General features: G+C 47.7%; 1 protein-coding gene across 1 annotated transcript in view; it reads left to right on the top strand.

Annotated features, from left to right (window-relative positions):
• KCNQ3 (potassium voltage-gated channel subfamily Q member 3) overlaps window positions 1-17848 on the top strand; it is a 257211-nt gene that overhangs the window by 192822 nt on the left and 46541 nt on the right. The window contains exons 2-3 of the mRNA XM_005288823.5: window positions 5080-5170; window positions 6379-6505. Coding sequence (XP_005288880.2) covers window positions 5080-5170; window positions 6379-6505 — 218 coding nt within the window. The remainder of the gene's footprint in view (window positions 1-5079; window positions 5171-6378; window positions 6506-17848) is intronic.

The following is a 17848-nucleotide window of genomic DNA, read 5'->3' as shown; positions in this document are numbered from 1 at the left end:
CTCCTGTGCTGGGCTCCAGCCAATCTGCAAACCAGGAACTAGTCTGGTAACTCCAGGGCAGGTATATAAGCTCACAGGAGGAATAGCAACTCAGTCCGTTCACTGTCATTCCAGGGCAGCGATTCTCAACCCATGGCCCGTGGGCCGCAAGTGGCCCAGTTAGCACACAGCTGTGTGCTAAACGCCACAGGATCTGTGGCAGGGTCTGGGGAGCCCAGGCCAGCTCGGCATGGTATGGGGTCCCTGCGGTCCTGGCTTCCCCCCGGTACCTCTCAGCAGGGTCCGGCCAGCCAGCAGGTATCAGGGGTCCCCATACAGCAGAGTCCAGGGTCAGGGTCCCTGCCCCCCACTCCACACCCAGCTCTCTGCCCCCATTCTGTGGAGGGGTCTCTGGGCAGAGGGTGTTGAGCATAGGGGTTTGTGGGGGAGGTTAGGTGGGAGGTCCCGTGGTTCTCAACCTGTGGCACAGGTAACATTTTGTGGGCCACATATGCGGCCCACAATGATATAAATAGGTTGAGAACCTCTGCTCTAGGGCTTGGCACTCTCACCTGCCTGACAGTGGTAACAGACTCCCCAAGCCTTGCTCTCGCTCCAGCCCTGTTCCTAGTCCTGCTCCAGCCCTCCTCTCACTCCAGCCCCACTCTGGACTCGATTATGGCTCTGACCCCTGGCACCAGCCAGTAGGCCCAGCTGCCACAGCTCCGACTACTAGCGATGACCATCCCCATCATGGTTTCTGACATCAACAAATTAAAGTCCAGTGTCCTTATATCAAGACTCTGGCCTGAACTCTGGGCCCTATGGTTCTTGCATTCCCTTGGCTCAGGGCTTCCAATGTCCTTATCTCCTTATCTCTGGGTGGGGGCTTCACACCACTTCTTCTGTTGGCTGGTAGGGGAACCCAGGCCTTTCCCATACACCAGGTTCCAGTCCAGGGTCCCTATAGCCAGCAGCCAAGGTCTGCTCCACAAAATTCCTTGCTCTTGCCTCCCTCGACCTCTTCCTACCCAGATTTTCTTAGACCTTCTCCCCACAACCTCTAAATTCCCCCTTGTCTCATGCCAGGTCTCACAGTGTTCACCCCTGGAAGCCCCCAGTAGAATCTCAAAGTACCAACTTAAACCAATTTCCAACCTTCTCAGGATTGACTTTTCATCCCTCTCGGCTGCTGTTTCCCCTGCTTTGTTCCTTAACTGAACACTTCCCAGGGCTCTCTCCCTGGAATCCATATCCTGCCCTTTCAGGGCACACCACCAGAGCCTTCTCCATCCTAGTGACTGCTCCATGCCTCCCCTCCCCTCCACCAGCCTCCTCTACTCACGGTAGGATCCTAGGGCTTACTCTCCCCCTGAGTTTTCTCCCCACAGCCTCTCTAGTCACAGAGAGGGACTGCAGAGTTCCTTCCTCTCCTCCCTACAATCCCTTTCTTTCTTCTTTTCTTTTCCTGACATTTAATGGCTCGGCAGCCTCAGCATGTGAGGCTATGACTGCCACCTACCACAGTTTTTACATAATCAAAAGCTTATGTCCTCTCACCCTGTCCTACATCCTTTAAAATACACAGTAATGCTGTTTTAATGCTACCTCACTTTCCCCGTTCTCTCACCAGTCCTTTCAGACGATATTCTTTCACCTTGAGGCATCTCAGTTCTTCATAAAGAGAATCTTTCTTTTTGCATAATTCTCCCTGCATTGCCACAGCAGATGGTCAACTGTTTTCTTTAACTTTGCATGTTTCACACAACCCGTCGTTGCGTGCGTTTAGTAGGTACAAATTACCATTTAGGCCACAGTGGCCTGTTAGCACTCTAAATATAGTTATGGTGCTTCTTCTGTCATAACTGGGAAGTATAACATTATCCTTAAGTCTAGGACATATCTCATAGAACATTTGTCCTTTTGTCTCTTTGAACTATCTTCACAGTTAAGAACAATATTTTGTTCTCATTCCTGCTCTCCGAGGTTCCCTTACTGATTGCTGTTATACTCAAAGAGTCAGACAGGATAGCAGATGTAACTGGGCATACATTCCTTAGCCAGGTCAGTGCCAGCAGCCATATATAAACTCATAAATTGTATCCATCATTGTTATGCTGTCTGGAGTGGTTCACAACCATGAGTGCCAGCCTCGGGGCAGACTGTTAAAAAGCAGGGCAGAAACTCCAAACTGCTTCTAAACTCATTATAGAATTATAATTATAAATTATAATTTTTAATTAGATTTCACCAGCCCCATCACAAGTGTGAACTCCTAAAGCACTCTAACAGTCTTACCATGGAGTCACAGATGGTTCCCCTTGGGCATTCCAGTCTATCTTGCCACTCAGGCAAGCTGGAGTATGTGACAGATAGTCACTTACACCAAAAGAATCACAATAATAGTCAGATTGCTCCCAGTCCCACAGGACCAGTCACTTACCCCAGGTCAGTTGTGCTCAGATCTCAAACCAAGACCAACACCTGTAGCCAATCCTGTAATTAAGTAACGATTTATTAACTAAGATAAGAAATTAGAATTATTTACAAGATTAAGCAGGTAAGCCTACACACAAGTGAGGTACAATCTTAAATTCAAAAGGTAGCTGAAGTTTCTATAATAAGCAAGCTTTTGTGTCCTTTGGGCTAACCCAAGCTAAGCAGCTTGGGGATCTCTTGGTTATGTCTAGGAATCTTTGCCCCTCAGAGGTCAGACGGCATAAAAAGGCCTCAATTTCTTCTGGTTCAGGATTTTTATTCCCCCCTTTCTCTAGAGTCCAAGCTGATGGGACAAGTGCTCCTGGACGTAATGTATTCGTGGGTGGGAGGTGGGGGGAGCAGTCGACAAAGTCTCTGCTCCGCAATGGCCCATTTGGATTCAGTAGTCTTTCCTGGCGGGCAGGAAATAACGCTTCTTGGGGTAAACTAATATTTCACAATTGGTAATGCTTCTCCCCTGACAGTGGGCAATTTATAGTCTTAAATATTTTTATGGTTACAGAGCAAATGTTTAAACATTACGTCAGAACATGGGGTGCAAATATTATAAGTAGGATTAATACATGCAGCATCCTACAAACATTCCATAAAGGCTAAACACTAAACACATGGTTATCACTCTAACATCTATTTTGATAATGCTAACATACAGGTGAGTCACACTGGTTTCCAGCTATGCGATTGTAAGTGTTCAGTGAGGCCTAAATACTTTGGCATGAGCTGGCACCTGGTCTGCCAGCATCACAGTCATATCTGATGGTTCTGCTTTTTTCTTTGTCTTATCATAATATTCCAAATCCACAACTAGAGAGACAACTGTCCAGGTATAGTTTGCGAGCAAGATTTCAATCTCTTCCAGTCCTTCCTTTTCACTCACTTTCCACTCCCTCCCACCTTTTGACCCGGTTAGCATGTGGGAGTACGTGGCCTCCAGTTACATTTTGTCTATTTACTTCCCAACCATCTTCATATATTTGTTTAGTACTTTAGGCCTGGTCCACACTAACCCCCCACTTCGAACTAAGGTACGCAAATTCAGCTACGTTAATAACGTAGCTGAATTCGAAGTACCTTAGTTCGAACTTACCGCGGGTCCAGACGCGGCAGGCAGGCTCCCCCGTCGATGCCGCGTACTCTTCTCGCCGAGCTGGAGTATCGGCGTCGACGGCGAGCACTTCCGGGATCAATCTGGGATCTATTCATCGCGTCTAGACAAGTCGCGATAAATCGATCCCAGAAGATCGATTGCTTACGGCCGGACCAGGAAGTAAGTGTAGACCTGCCCCCCTTCACTGTTTCCATTAACCTTAGCCCAAAAGATTAAATCTAACAATTTCATCCTTAAATGTATAGGCATTTCTCTGGTAGCTCCCGGCTCCACGCACAATGGTGCTGTAATATTGTACTACATGGGATTAACCAGAGCTTGGATCAACTCTAATTTTTTAACTGTTGATTTCAAAGCTGAAGATTTCAAAGGCTTGGCCACCATAATCTGTAACTGGTTTTATTAGTGCCCTATTCAGCATCATCAGTGAGTTCTTATCTCTTGTTCCCAGCAATACTTTTAAGCAGATTCATCCTCTTTTTACATTTACTCTGGATATTAACTATATGACCCTTCCAAATTAGTTTATCAAACACAAGTCCTAAGAATGTAAAATTTTGAACTAGCTGAATTTTCTCTGCATAGAAATGGAGGTTCCATGCTTCCCTAATCTTTCTTTCTGTGAAGATCCAGTCCCTTTCTGCTCTCTACTTGCTCATGTTTATTTATATTAACCACCCAACTTCTTCTGCAGCTGGGCTTCATCATTAATTAAGCCTCATCCACCTTCCAGGTTCAGCCAGTTAGCATAATTGACCTCTCAGGGCCATATCAATCCTTTCAAAGCCTGTGTGGGTTACACACCCCATTATATCTGCATTACAAAAAAAGGACGGCACTAAAATTTTCAGTGCAAACAAGGGTTTGTGAATTATTAATATCTTCATGGGCTTTTGACCTCCTTTGTAAAGTGCTTTGAGATCTGCTGATAAAAAGCACTAGATGATTTTATTGGTACCAAAATGTTAATTGCACAGAAATGTTAACTTAATGTTTCTTGGCTTTCAATACATGCCAAGTGGATTTGCTTTATTGTTACTACAATGCCATTTTATTAGTAATGATTATTCAATGCATTTCTAAAGTGCCCATCATGGTGGTAACACCTGAACACAGGTAATACCCACAAATGGAACATCTCAATGAGAGGCTCTCCTCCTTCCACAGAACTTCTTGTCTGATGGGTCAGAGATAGAATGACTATCTTCACCTTTCCTATACTGTGAACCACTTTTCCGTACCAGGACCCCCAAACCTTGGGATAGACCCATGGTCCTCTTCCCACTTAACAATATGGGAAGGGCGGGGTATTCTTGACCCCAACACTGTCTGTGACACCCCCAGGTTCAGAACCCTTGATCCAAGTGACATTCCATCTCACCCTGCTCATGGATGGTGATCCCTTTCAGGCCTCTGTGTGGGTTTTTAAACCATCTCTTTTTAAGTGGATACAGTGGTAACGATACCCAATTTCTCCTTTTATGTTAATCCAGATTTCTGATAGTTCTGGGGTGTTTGATCTTAGCCGTCCTAACAACTTTCAAGGAATATGAAACTGTTTCAGGAGACTGGCTGCTGCTGTTGGTAAGTAGACTGGGACTGCAATATCATGCTGTTAACGTTCTTGGATTGAATTCAGCAGCTATGAAAACTCATTACCATTGGTGACCCCACACTCTTCAAGGTCCCAGACTCACTACAGGGCAGGCTCATGTAGGCTGCAAGAAGTCCACAGCGTTTACTGAGGCACTTCCCCACATCCCTCCTAGGCTGGGGTTGTGGAATAGGTGTGATAGGTCCCATAGCTTTAGCACAAGTGCAGTAAATGAAACTACATTGAAATCATTTTGTAAGACTGATTAGACTTTCAAGTTGATGGTGTCACTTTAACAAAAAGTATCTGGAGTCAAAGTCCAGCCATCACAGTGTAATCCGAGAGCTGCTGTGTTAGCCCAGCCTTGCATAAAACTGTCTCCCAGCGAACCATTGTAGCAGCAGTAATGCTGGGAATTCCCCGTCTGCCTCTCCATTCATCCCAGTGACATACAATGTGAAGTCTGATCTGAATTAAATGGGAACGTTATAAGAGATGATCATCTTTGCTCCTTTGTGATTTAGAAAGAGAGCTGGAGAAGTTTTACCACCCCTCCTAGCTCTCCACAATGTAGAGCACAGAAATGGGCCTGTTGGGTGGGGTGTAGTGTAATGTGCTCTGGCAATCCTGCTCACCCTTGGGTGACAATTAGCCAGTGGTGCAAGTTAGAGCAGCCCCCAAGTTCAGCTGCAGAGGTGGTGTAAAGCTGCCTTATGGGCTGGAGCATCTGAGGATTCAACCCTTTCTTATGACACAGATAACGCAACGACACTATGTCTAAACCAAAACTCCGCTCCAAATTCACCCAAACACCAGATTCCAATTTCGCAGTTCATGTCTAGCTGTATACATTTCAAAAAGCCCAGATTATTTGTACATATACTATAGGGACATTCAGGGTCCGATTTTCAAAAGGGCTCAGCTCCCATCTAGGGACCTAAATGAAGTGGACACATTTTCAGAAATGCTCAGCACCCAGCTACCCCCCTTTGAAAACAATGGAGAATTCCCCCTCTTCCATCGCTGAGAACAATGGGAGATGCCACGTGCTGAGTTTTCTTGAAAATCTGGCTTTATATATGTATATAAAATCATAGACACATATGCAAACACAGTTTGATCCAGCAAGCGATGCATATCCACAATTACTGCAAGCCTTGGTATGTGTCTAAGAATATAATTTGTGTTTTTGATACAGGAAACATTTGCCATTTTCATCTTTGGAGCAGAGTTTGCCTTAAGAATCTGGGCTGCTGGGTGTTGCTGTCGCTATAAAGGATGGAGGGGGAGGCTCAAATTTGCCAGGAAGCCTTTGTGTATGTTGGGTAAGCACAATCTCTTTGTTTGTTCTCCATATGTCTATCCTTTTTCTGTGCGGAGTCAGATGTGATTGATATCTAAAACCCCATGAATGACAAATACAAAGGCCATGTATGCTAAGAGTTCTGCACTGTTTAGAAAGAATTATAAAGTACCTGAAAACCTGGATTCACTTGAGAACAGTGTTCACGGTTTGACAGAGTCAGAATTGGATACTTACTGTAGAATCTGCTCAGATGTTCTGCAGGATCTCAACAACTTTAATTCACACACTGTTATAGTGTGAAAAATCACTGTAAAATGGCACATCTTTACTAAACATATCTGTTCCCTTTGTATCTTTGAGTTCTGTCTGCTTACTTTACTGACACAAACAAGTTTTTACTGCAGTGTGGTCTAATGAGCACTGAAGTAGGAGTCAAGACATCTATTCCCAACTCTGTTATATGATCTTGGGCCAGTCACTTCTCTCTCTGCCTGTTTCCTCTGCCACGCCTTGTTGCTCTTGGCTGTTTAGAAATATAAGCTCTGCAGGGCAGGGGCTGGCCCTCGTGTTTTTGTGCAGCACTTTGCACGATAGGGTCTCAGTTGTGGCCTTCAGGTGCTACTGTAATACAAATCAATAATAATACTCGTATTACTATTTAAGGGCCAGTATAGCTTTGGGTAAGCAAGCTGGGGTTTGTTCTGTCTCACGTATAATCATTAAAATTGTCATCTAAATTGTAAGCACAGACTCTTTCTTGATGTCAATGTAAGGAGCAAGAAGAGCCCAGTTGTATTTTTAAAATCCTGGATTAGAAAAATCATCTTTTAATTTGTAAATTACACAAACTTGTTATGGAATTATTGGGAGAGAACGAATAAGAAACCCACCTGGTGCCATTTCAAAGACACTTGATTCTAAATACACTTGAAAGACGGAGTGGCTAAGAGCCCTGAGAACGTTTCTGACACAATTGTTACCTGTTTCCACTTGGATAATTATGGGCTCATAAAGGTCCATAAATTAAAAAAAAAAAACAATCTGCATTTCAGACCTCTTTAATTGATCAATAAATTGGTCCTGTCTCACTCACAAAAATAAACAGCACTGGCCTTAAGAGGTTAACCTGGACAGCCAGCCAAATTGCCAAAAACTATGGGGCACCGGTAGAAAAAGGGGCTTCTTGTTCACTAACCACTATGTTTTGGTATTCCTGCTTTCACTATTTCCCACTTACGGAATATTTGTCCTCTGGTTTGTTTGTCCTTCTGATTTATTAGCCTGTATTTTGCAAGACTGACTCTCATGTTATTTTCTGCCCCTTTCTCTTAACCAACTCAGAATTTGTCCCATATCAAATGTGAGATGTGTAGATTACCTGGGTCCCAGATTGTGGCCAGTGCCACAAGCTGTGTTTGACTCACAGGTGCCTGTTTAATTGGCTAGGGAAAGAGTTAATTAGTGGGTTTCAGATCTTTGCAGGGGATTTTACAGCACAAACAAATGGAATTAAGCAGCAGATGATGATGTGACACTGCACCCTACATTCATCACAGTGGTATGATTATGATATAATTATGACCTAATTATGATGCATTTTATACAAGATGTGTCGTGAGGTGTCATTGGAAAAGTTATGATTTGCTGAATGTGATTATTGTAGTTGTATGCATGTGTAAGCAGAGTCAGGATGAGCTCTACCCTGACATCTGGTGGTGAATTATGGCGAGTGTGGAAAAGAACTCCAGGGGCTGATCTTGTTTGCATAGGCACACCCACTCGCCTGGCAGGAAACAACAGCAACTCAAAGTGGTTACTTTGGCTGGTGTGGGATCCCCAGTTTCTCTGTTATTGGGGCAGGAAGAATAAAGTTTTGTTACCCTGATTCTGTGAATCAAGGCCAGTGGAACTGGTGTATGACAGAAGGACTGAGTGAGTCATTCACCATTACCTAAGTAGCATTTGCTTGTCAAGGGGCATGGGTTACAAAACCCAGTGAATTGAGAGAGGATGGGGACAGGTATTTGTACCTGATGGTGTGGCCCCCTCCCCAAGGGGGTTGAAACACCAATTGCACTACCTCCTCTCTCCACTGTTGAATGTCAGAGCTGACTTTGATTCCCTTAGGAGTCTAGTTACAGACTGCTGAGCTGAGTTCGCTTTGGGCCAATAGTGCACCAGCACTGGGGCTCCCCTACTACTAGCTGAAATCACTAAGAGCTGAAATCACAAAAGAGCTAAAGCTATTTAAGAGCTGAGATCACTGAGGCTGTGTTAACTAGTGGGGGAGCCTGAAGCTATAGCTAAGCTAACTTAGCTTAGCGGGGAGTGAGCGGAGCGGAGCGGCTCACAGGTCGGTGAGCGGAGCGGCTGGAGGAGCAGCTAGCAGAGCAGAGCTTTGTGGGAGCGGCCCAAGGGACGGCTGGAGCGGAGCGGAGCAGCTCACAGGTCGGTGAGCGGAGCGGTGCAGCTCACAGGTCGGTGAGCGGAGCGGAGCGGCTCACAGGTCGGTGAGCGGAGCAGAGCGGAGCAGCGCGGCTCACAGGTCGGTGAGCGGAGCGGAGCGGAGCGGCTGCCAGAGCAGTTCGTGGGACTGCGGGTGGAGTGGAGCAGTTCGTGGTGAAGGCTGCAGTGGAACCCCACGGAGAAGCAGCCGGTTGGCCTCGGATCACGTAAGGTGCCCCTTAACACCCTGCTCACCCCCCCCCCTTTGAACTCTGGGGCTGCACTGATCATGGACAGAGACTTTGGGGGGTTGTCGGACTTTTGGGACTTTTGTGATTCTTGGGTTGCTGGACCCAAGAGACTTTGGGATTGGTGGACTTTTGGGACTTTGGTGATTCTTGGGTCGCTGGTTTCAAGAACCAACGGGAGAGGACACGGCCCAATTTGCTGGGGTGGGTCTTCGCTCATGGTTTGGTCTAAAAACTCTAGTTGTGGTGTTTTTTCCATTTAATGCTGATGTTGTTTACCTCATGTTATTAAACATTTTCTGTTACACTCAGACTCCGTACTTGCGAGAGGGGAAGTATTGCCTCTTAGAGGTGCCCAGGGGGTGGTATGTAATTGTCCCAGGTCACTGGGTGGGGGCTCGAGCCGGTTTTGCATTGCGTTATTGAAACGGAACCCCTAGATACAGAACCCGGCCCTTGTTGCTGCCAACTTAGATGGGCAGAAGGGTTACATTTTTGGGGGCTCGTCCGGGATCCCCTGGGTCAGTACCCCTCGCAAGCACCTGTTGAGTGTTCCCCTGCATTGGGAAACAATTGTGGTTATATTTTGAGGAAATTACTGTTTGTATAATGGCTAATATGTCGGGTTTGTTGGGCCCCGGCCCTGCAGCCTCTAGCTCAGGGGCCACAGCCTCAGCTAATGATTGGACAAAAGCACTGGGGCAAATATTGGAAAAGGTTGTGTTGTCCCATGCTAGGTCAAACTCTTGTCGTGAGTTAAGGTTATTTGCTGGGGCAGAGGAGTTCGAACCCTGGTTGGAGCATACCACTGAAATGCTGCAGGAGTGGGCCGTACCTGATGCAGAAAAGCGAAGATGTCTGATAGAGAGCCTTAGTGGCCCAGCATTAGATGTGATTCGCACCCTGAAGCTCATTGACCCTGGGGTCAGTGTGAAGGACTGCCTAGAGGCCCTTGATCATACCTTTGGGAGTGTAGAGGGCCCTGAAGACAGTTACTGTAAGTTCCTTAATTCCCGACAGCAAATTGGCGAGAAGATTTCAGCCTATATACAGAGGCTGGAAAGACTGCTTCAGAGAGCTGTCATGAGGGGTGCAGTGACTGCTGAACAGATGGATCGGACCAGACTGGCTCAAATTGTAAGAGGAGCTCAATATCAGAACTCGATTCTACTCCATCTCCGGCTAAGAGAACGACGGGAACATCCCCCAAGTTATTCCCAGCTGATAAAGGAGGTCAGAGAAGAGGAAGAAAGGCAGGCTGCCAGCGAGTTTTGGGAAGCCCAAACATTGGAGCCAGCCGGCACAACACCACTGCAAATGGCCAGTGTACTGATGGTGAGCACCACAGAGGAACTTGCCCAACAAGTGCAGGTCCTGACAGAACGGATAGCTGAACTGCAAAGCACCATTGACCAAGCTAAGACTTCCGGGAATAAGGGGCCTCTGACCGTGGCGATGGAGAAGTCAGCATTTAGAGCCACCATCCCATCTGGGCGAAGAGGGAAAGGACAATTCTTTTGCTACCGATGTGGTCAGGATGGACACAGTGCTGCCAAGTGCCATAATGAAGAAAACCCCTCCTTAGTGTATGGAAAGCTGAGGATCAGTTGGGAGAGATCCGGTAGCTGCCAGAGAGTCCAGGGACGGGGACCACCCAGGCCTGCAGGATTTGAAGATTCCCCCAGAAAAGACTGTCCAGCTGGGATCCCCGCAGGACTGATAGGGCCTCGAGCAGAGGTCATGGTGAAGATTGAAGGGGTGGAGTGTAAAGCCGTGCTTGACACTGGATCTCAAGTGACTATTATATTTCAGTCATTCTACCAACAAATGCTTAGGCACCTGCCTATACAGCCACTGACTGGCATTGGTCTGTGTGGCCTCAGCATGGATGAATACCCCTACCAAGGGTATGTCATAGTGCACCTGGAATTCCCAGAGGAGGTTGCTGGGGTAAGAGAAGAGGTGGACACAGCTGCATTAATATGCCCTGACCCTAAAGGGACCTCTGATGTGTCTGTGCTGATAGGGACCAACTCCAGTCTCTTCAAGGTGCTCGCGGATTACTGCAGACGACGGGCTGGGGACCAGTACCTGAATACCCTGATGATCCATACGCTTTGTGCTGAAGCCTATAGGAAGATTGAGGGTGCTAAAAAGGAGACATCTGAGCTACCGATTGGGGCGCTGAAGTACATGGGCACAACCCCGTTAGTAGTGCCTGCAAGGACGGAGCAAGAAGTGCTTGTCATGAGTACTCGGCTGAAAGGCAGTAAAGGGGCATTAGCAATGGTAGAGCAGCCGGTTGAAGGAGAGCTCCCAGAAGGAGTGCTGGTCCCCAGTGGAGTCATAACCCTACCTGCTGAAGCCCAGGAAAAGGTGACTATACTGATTGCTAATGAAACAAGTCGAGATGTTGTTGTGAAGCAAGGACAAAAGATAGCGGATCTCTTTGAGCCTGAATCAATTGTAAAACCCCAGTGTGAGACTCAAGTTCCGCCAATAGACCCTGCAAAGTTTGACTTTGGAGATTCACCGTTGTCCGAGGAGTGGAAAGATCGCCTGAGGAGGAAACTTTGTGAAAGATCCAAGGTGTTCTCATTGCATGAGTGGGATGTGGGATGTGCAAAAGGAGTAGAGCACAACATCAGACTACATGACTCCCGACCTTTCAGGGAGAGATCTAGGAGGATTGCCCTCTCCGAGATGGAAGATGTGCGACAACATCTTCAGGAGCTGGCTGCGAATGGCATCATTACAGAGTCCCGCAGCCCATATGCCTCACCCATTGTGGTGGTCCGTAAAAAGAATGGGAAAATCCGGATGTGTATTGATTACCGCACCCTAAACCGCCGTACTGTGGTTGACCAGTACACAATGCCTCGAGTCCAAGATGCCTTAGACTGTTTGCTGGGAAGCCAGTGGTTCTCTGTGTTGGATCTTCGGAGTGGATACTACCAGATCCCTCTGGGTGAAGCAGATAAGGAGAAGACAGCCTTCATCTGCCCATTAGGGTTTTATCAGTTTGAACGCATGCCCCAAGGGATCTCTGGAGCACCTGCCACATTTCAACGTCTTATGGAGAAAGTTGTGGGAGACATGAATTTACTGCAAGTGTTAGTTTATTTGGATGACCTGATAGTGTTTGGAAGAACCTTGGAGGAGCATGAAGAAAGACTTCTTAAAGTGCTTGATAGGTTAGAGGATTATGGTTTGAAGCTTTCAATTGACAAATGCCAGTTCTGCAGGACCTCAGTGAAGTATGTGGGTCACATCGTGTCCCAAGAGGGTGTGAGTACTGATCCCGATAAAATAGAAGCCCTCACTACATGGCCATGTCCAAGTAACTACAGAGAACTCAAGACCTTTCTTGGGTTTAGTGGCTACTATCGCAGATTTGTGAAAAACTATGCTACGATTGTAAAACCTCTGAATGATCTTACCAGGGGATACCAGTCCAGCAGGAACAAATCTAAGACCAAGAATAAGGGAAGGTCCCCAAAGCCTCCCGTGCAGAGACACTATGGCCCCTTCGAACCATTTGGGCCACGGTGGGATGAGAGATGTGAAAGGGCTTTTCGAGAAATCATTACTTGCCTAACTCATGCTCCAGTCCTAGTCTTTGCTGACCCAAGCAAGCCATTTATCCTGCATACTGATGCCAGTTTGGAGGGTCTGGGAGCAGTACTGTACCAGGAAGTGGAAGGAAGACGTAAACCTGTAGCCTTTGCCAGCCGAGGACTGTCTGATAGTGAAACTCGCTATCCCACCCACAAGCTGGAGTTCTTGGCCTTGAAATGGGCCATCACTGAGAAATTTCGAGACTACTTATATGGTGCTCAGTTCCAGGTGTGGACAGACAACAACCCACTGACCTATGTGTTAACAAGTGCTAAGCTGGATGCTACAGGGCAAAGATGGGTGGCCGCTTTGGCTAGCTATGACTTCAGCATTCAATACCGATCAGGGAGAAGCAATGTAGATGCAGATGCATTGTCCAGGCGTCCACAGGCACCAGGAGTTGCTGTGATACCCACAGATGGAGTGAGGGCTATTTGCAGTGTGAGTCGCCGGGAGCCAGAGTCCCATGAGAGTCTTCATGGATGTGCTGCAGAAGCTTTGGGCCTGCCCCCTGAATGCGTGCCTTCTGCTTCAGTGAACTATATTGCGTTGGACCAATCTCCTTTGCCCATGCTCAATGCGGCTGACTGGCAGGAAGCCCAGCTGCAAGATATTGGCATTCGTGATACACTACTTGCCAAAAGGGAGGGGCGAAGCCCAGCTGTGGTTGTCCCACCTAACCCGGAGGGTAAACTACTATTGAGAGAATGGACCAAACTAAAACTGATTCAGGGAGTGCTACATCGAGTGACCACAGACCCTTTACAAAAGCAACGAGCACAGCTAGTGCTGCCAAAAGAGTACAGAGCCCTGGCCATGAGGGCCCTGCATGATGACTTTGGACATTTAGGGATGGAGAGGACCCTGGAACTTCTTCGTAGTAGATTCTATTGGCCTCGGATGGCTGAAGATGTTCGCAGGAAATGTGAGACCTGCGCTCGATGTGTTCAAAGGAAAACTCTGCCCACGAGGGCTGCATATCTCAAGAACATCACCAGCACCAAACCTTTGGAACTGGTATGCATCGATTTCTTGTCTTTAGAAGTAGACAAGAGGAATATTGGGAACATTCTAGTAGTGACTGACCATTATACACGATATGCGCAGGCATATCCCACGCGTGATCAGAGGGCCACCACGGTTGCTCGAGTACTGTGGGAGAAATATTTCTCAGTTTATGGATTTCCAGCCCGGATACACTCGGATCAGGGGCGGGACTTTGAGAGTCATCTTCTGAAGGAGGTGCTGAGGATAGCGGGAATTAAGAAGTCTAGAACAACGCCTTATCACCCGCAAGGTGATCCTCAGCCAGAGAGGTTCAACCGAACCCTATTAGATATGTTGGGGACTTTGCGACCAGAGCAGAAAGCAACCTGGAGCCAACATGTTGCATATCTGGTGCACGCCTACAATGCCACAAAGAATGATGCTACAGGAGTCACCCCATATCTCTTAATGTTTGGACGAGAACCAAGATTACCCATAGACCTGTGCTTTGGTGTATCAGAGGATGGAGATAGCTATGAAACTCATCAGCAATATGTATCCCGACTGAGAGAAAAGCTGCGGGATGCTTATCACTTAGCTACATCTGCGGCTCGGAAGAACGCCGACCGCAACAAACATCGATATGATGCTAGGGTACGTCTGCAAGAACTCCAGCCGGGGGACAGAGTTCTGCTGCGAAATTTGGGTATTGCTGGCAAACACAAGATAGCCGACAGATGGAAGGCAATACCTTACTTGGTGATGGAAAAGCTAGGAGACCTGCCGGTCTACAAGATCAAACCTGAAGAGGGTCCAGGGCAGACAAAGACAGTGCATAGAAACCTTTTGCTCCCTGTGGGGGAATTGGTAGGCACCCCGTATGAGATGGGCCACAACAGGGCAACTGGGCAGAACGAAGGTGCTGGACCAAAGCCGCCCTCCAACGTGGACAGCCAGCCCCCTGCAGCTAACCTACCCCCATGCAGCACATCTGAGAGTGAGTCTGAGGAGGAAGACACAACCATGGTGTACCCTGGGATGGAGACAAGATTTCAGTCTCGATCGGCTGAATCAACAGAGAGCTCCTCTTCTTCCACCCTAAACCCCATGGCAGAAGTATTTAGGCCCATTCCTGACACCCCTGAGCCACTGGTGGGACCCCCATGTGATGACACACCCAGGTTATTGGACAGTGGAGACATACAGGTGGAGGATGTCCTGGGCACCTTGGACCCTCCACTGTTAGACCTAGAAATGCAGGGGCCTATGCCAGTAGCCGAGGGACCCTCAAAGGAAACCTCTCCATCCATCGGTCAAGAGGCTGTCCCGCCCACCACGGCAACAGAGATTCTCAATAGACGAGACAGGGTAATAAGACCAGTAAAACGGTTGACTTATGATGCACCTGGGGTAACTAGTGAGGAACCAATATGTTTAGCACACAGGCTTGTGGAAGCTAAAGTGGGTTATCTGAGGCCCTTTGGAGGGAACCAGTGAGTTGTTATAACAGGGAGTGTGATTTGTCGGGACGACAAATTTTCGGCTGGGGGGAGGATGTAAGCAGAGTCAGGATGAGCTCTACCCTGACATCTGGTGGTGAATTATGGCGAGTGTGGAAAAGAACTCCAGGGGCTGATCTTGTTTGCATAGGCACACCCACTCGCCTGGCAGGAAACAACAGCAACTCAAAGTGGTTACTTTGGCTGGTGTGGGATCCCCAGTTTCTCTGTTATTGGGGCAGGAAGAATAAAGTTTTGTTACCCTGATTCTGTGAATCAAGGCCAGTGGAACTGGTGTATGACAGAAGGACTGAGTGAGTCATTCACCATTACCTAAGTAGCATTTGCTTGTCAAGGGGCATGGGTTACAAAACCCAGTGAATTGAGAGAGGATGGGGACAGGTATTTGTACCTGATGGTGTGGCCCCCTCCCCAAGGGGGTTGAAACACCAATTGCACTACCTCCTCTCTCCACTGTTGAATGTCAGAGCTGACTTTGATTCCCTTAGGAGTCTAGTTACAGACTGCTGAGCTGAGTTCGCTTTGGGCCAATAGTGCACCAGCACTGGGGCTCCCCTACTACTAGCTGAAATCACTAAGAGCTGAAATCACAAAAGAGCTAAAGCTATTTAAGAGCTGAGATCACTGAGGCTGTGTTAACTAGTGGGGGAGCCTGAAGCTATAGCTAAGCTAACTTAGCTTAGCGGGGAGTGAGCGGAGCGGAGCGGCTCACAGGTCGGTGAGCGGAGCGGCTGGAGGAGCAGCTAGCAGAGCAGAGCTTTGTGGGAGCGGCCCAAGGGACGGCTGGAGCGGAGCGGAGCAGCTCACAGGTCGGTGAGCGGAGCGGTGCAGCTCACAGGTCGGTGAGCGGAGCGGAGCGGCTCACAGGTCGGTGAGCGGAGCAGAGCGGAGCAGCGCGGCTCACAGGTCGGTGAGCGGAGCGGAGCGGAGCGGCTGCCAGAGCAGTTCGTGGGACTGCGGGTGGAGTGGAGCAGTTCGTGGTGAAGGCTGCAGTGGAACCCCACGGAGAAGCAGCCGGTTGGCCTCGGATCACGTAAGGTGCCCCTTAACACCCTGCTCACCCCCCCCCCTTTGAACTCTGGGGCTGCACTGATCATGGACAGAGACTTTGGGGGGTTGTCGGACTTTTGGGACTTTTGTGATTCTTGGGTTGCTGGACCCAAGAGACTTTGGGATTGGTGGACTTTTGGGACTTTGGTGATTCTTGGGTCGCTGGTTTCAAGAACCAACGGGAGAGGACACGGCCCAATTTGCTGGGGTGGGTCTTCGCTCATGGTTTGGTCTAAAAACTCTAGTTGTGGTGTTTTTTCCATTTAATGCTGATGTTGTTTACCTCATGTTATTAAACATTTTCTGTTACACTCAGACTCCGTACTTGCGAGAGGGGAAGTATTGCCTCTTAGAGGTGCCCAGGGGGTGGTATGTAATTGTCCCAGGTCACTGGGTGGGGGCTCGAGCCGGTTTTGCATTGCGTTATTGAAACGGAACCCCTAGATACAGAACCCGGCCCTTGTTGCTGCCAACTTAGATGGGCAGAAGGGTTACACATGTATCATTGTTGTACCTGGAGTTCTGAATATTGACTGTGTGTCTGTATTTCAAATGTGGTTTCTGGGTGACACCCACTAGGCAACATGATTCCACTCTAGAGCGCTGACTGTGAGGGGCCTATTCAAGGTAATGGGCCATTAAGGGAAACTATAGGCCTTGGGAGAAGCTTAGCCCCCACCTGGTGAGCCTTCCTGAGAATGCTTCAGACAGCATCACTATGGATAATGAATGCTATGACTCAGCAAGGCATGCAAGGGCATGTGACCAGACCACATGACACAACTCCATTTTGGTACCTGTATTTTTCCACAAACGGGGCTAGGACCTTAGCTTGGAACAAAGGGTTCCCACCATATGGAGAAACTATATAAGATGGGGAGTGACATCATGATTTGTCTTCACTCTCCCACAACTCAACCTTGATCTGGAAGAACCTCTGAAAGACAAAGGACTTGGAATGGGGGAGGGGAATCAAGGCTGCACAGCAAATGCAGCCTGTGCCTCAAGAATCTGCAAACCTGCTTGTTTCATCAGTCAGGGTGAGATATTGTTGATTGAAATCCTGTCTAGTTTATTGGGCTTAGTTGGCATTCTTGTTTAATTTCCTAGGTAACCTGCTTTGAGCTGTTTGTTATTACTTATAATCACTTAAAATCTATCTTTCTGTAGTTAATAAACTTGTTTTATGTTTTATCTTAACCAGTGTGTTTTAAGTGAAGTGGTTGGGAAAATCTCATCTCAGCTAGCAAAGGCTTGGTGCATTTCTTTCCCATATCGAGGGGGAAGCAAACTATATTAATGAGCTTGTGTTGTACACATCCCTGTGCAGTGCAAGATGATATAATTCTGGGTTTATACTCCAGCAGGGGTGCAAGGCTGGGGAGTAGGTAAATTGGCTGCTGCTCCATTGTTGATCTACCAGTGGCTTAGGCAATGCACTCAGGTAATTCAGTTGGGTGTGTGGCGCCACCTGCTATTATGTTGGGGGATAAC

This window comes from Chrysemys picta, chromosome 2 (genome assembly GCF_011386835.1).
Source record: "Chrysemys picta bellii isolate R12L10 chromosome 2, ASM1138683v2, whole genome shotgun sequence".
Lineage (NCBI taxonomy): Eukaryota > Metazoa > Chordata > Testudines > Emydidae > Chrysemys > Chrysemys picta.
The sequence above is the reverse complement of the archived record's forward strand: the minus strand, read 5'-3'. Positions and strand labels throughout refer to the sequence as shown.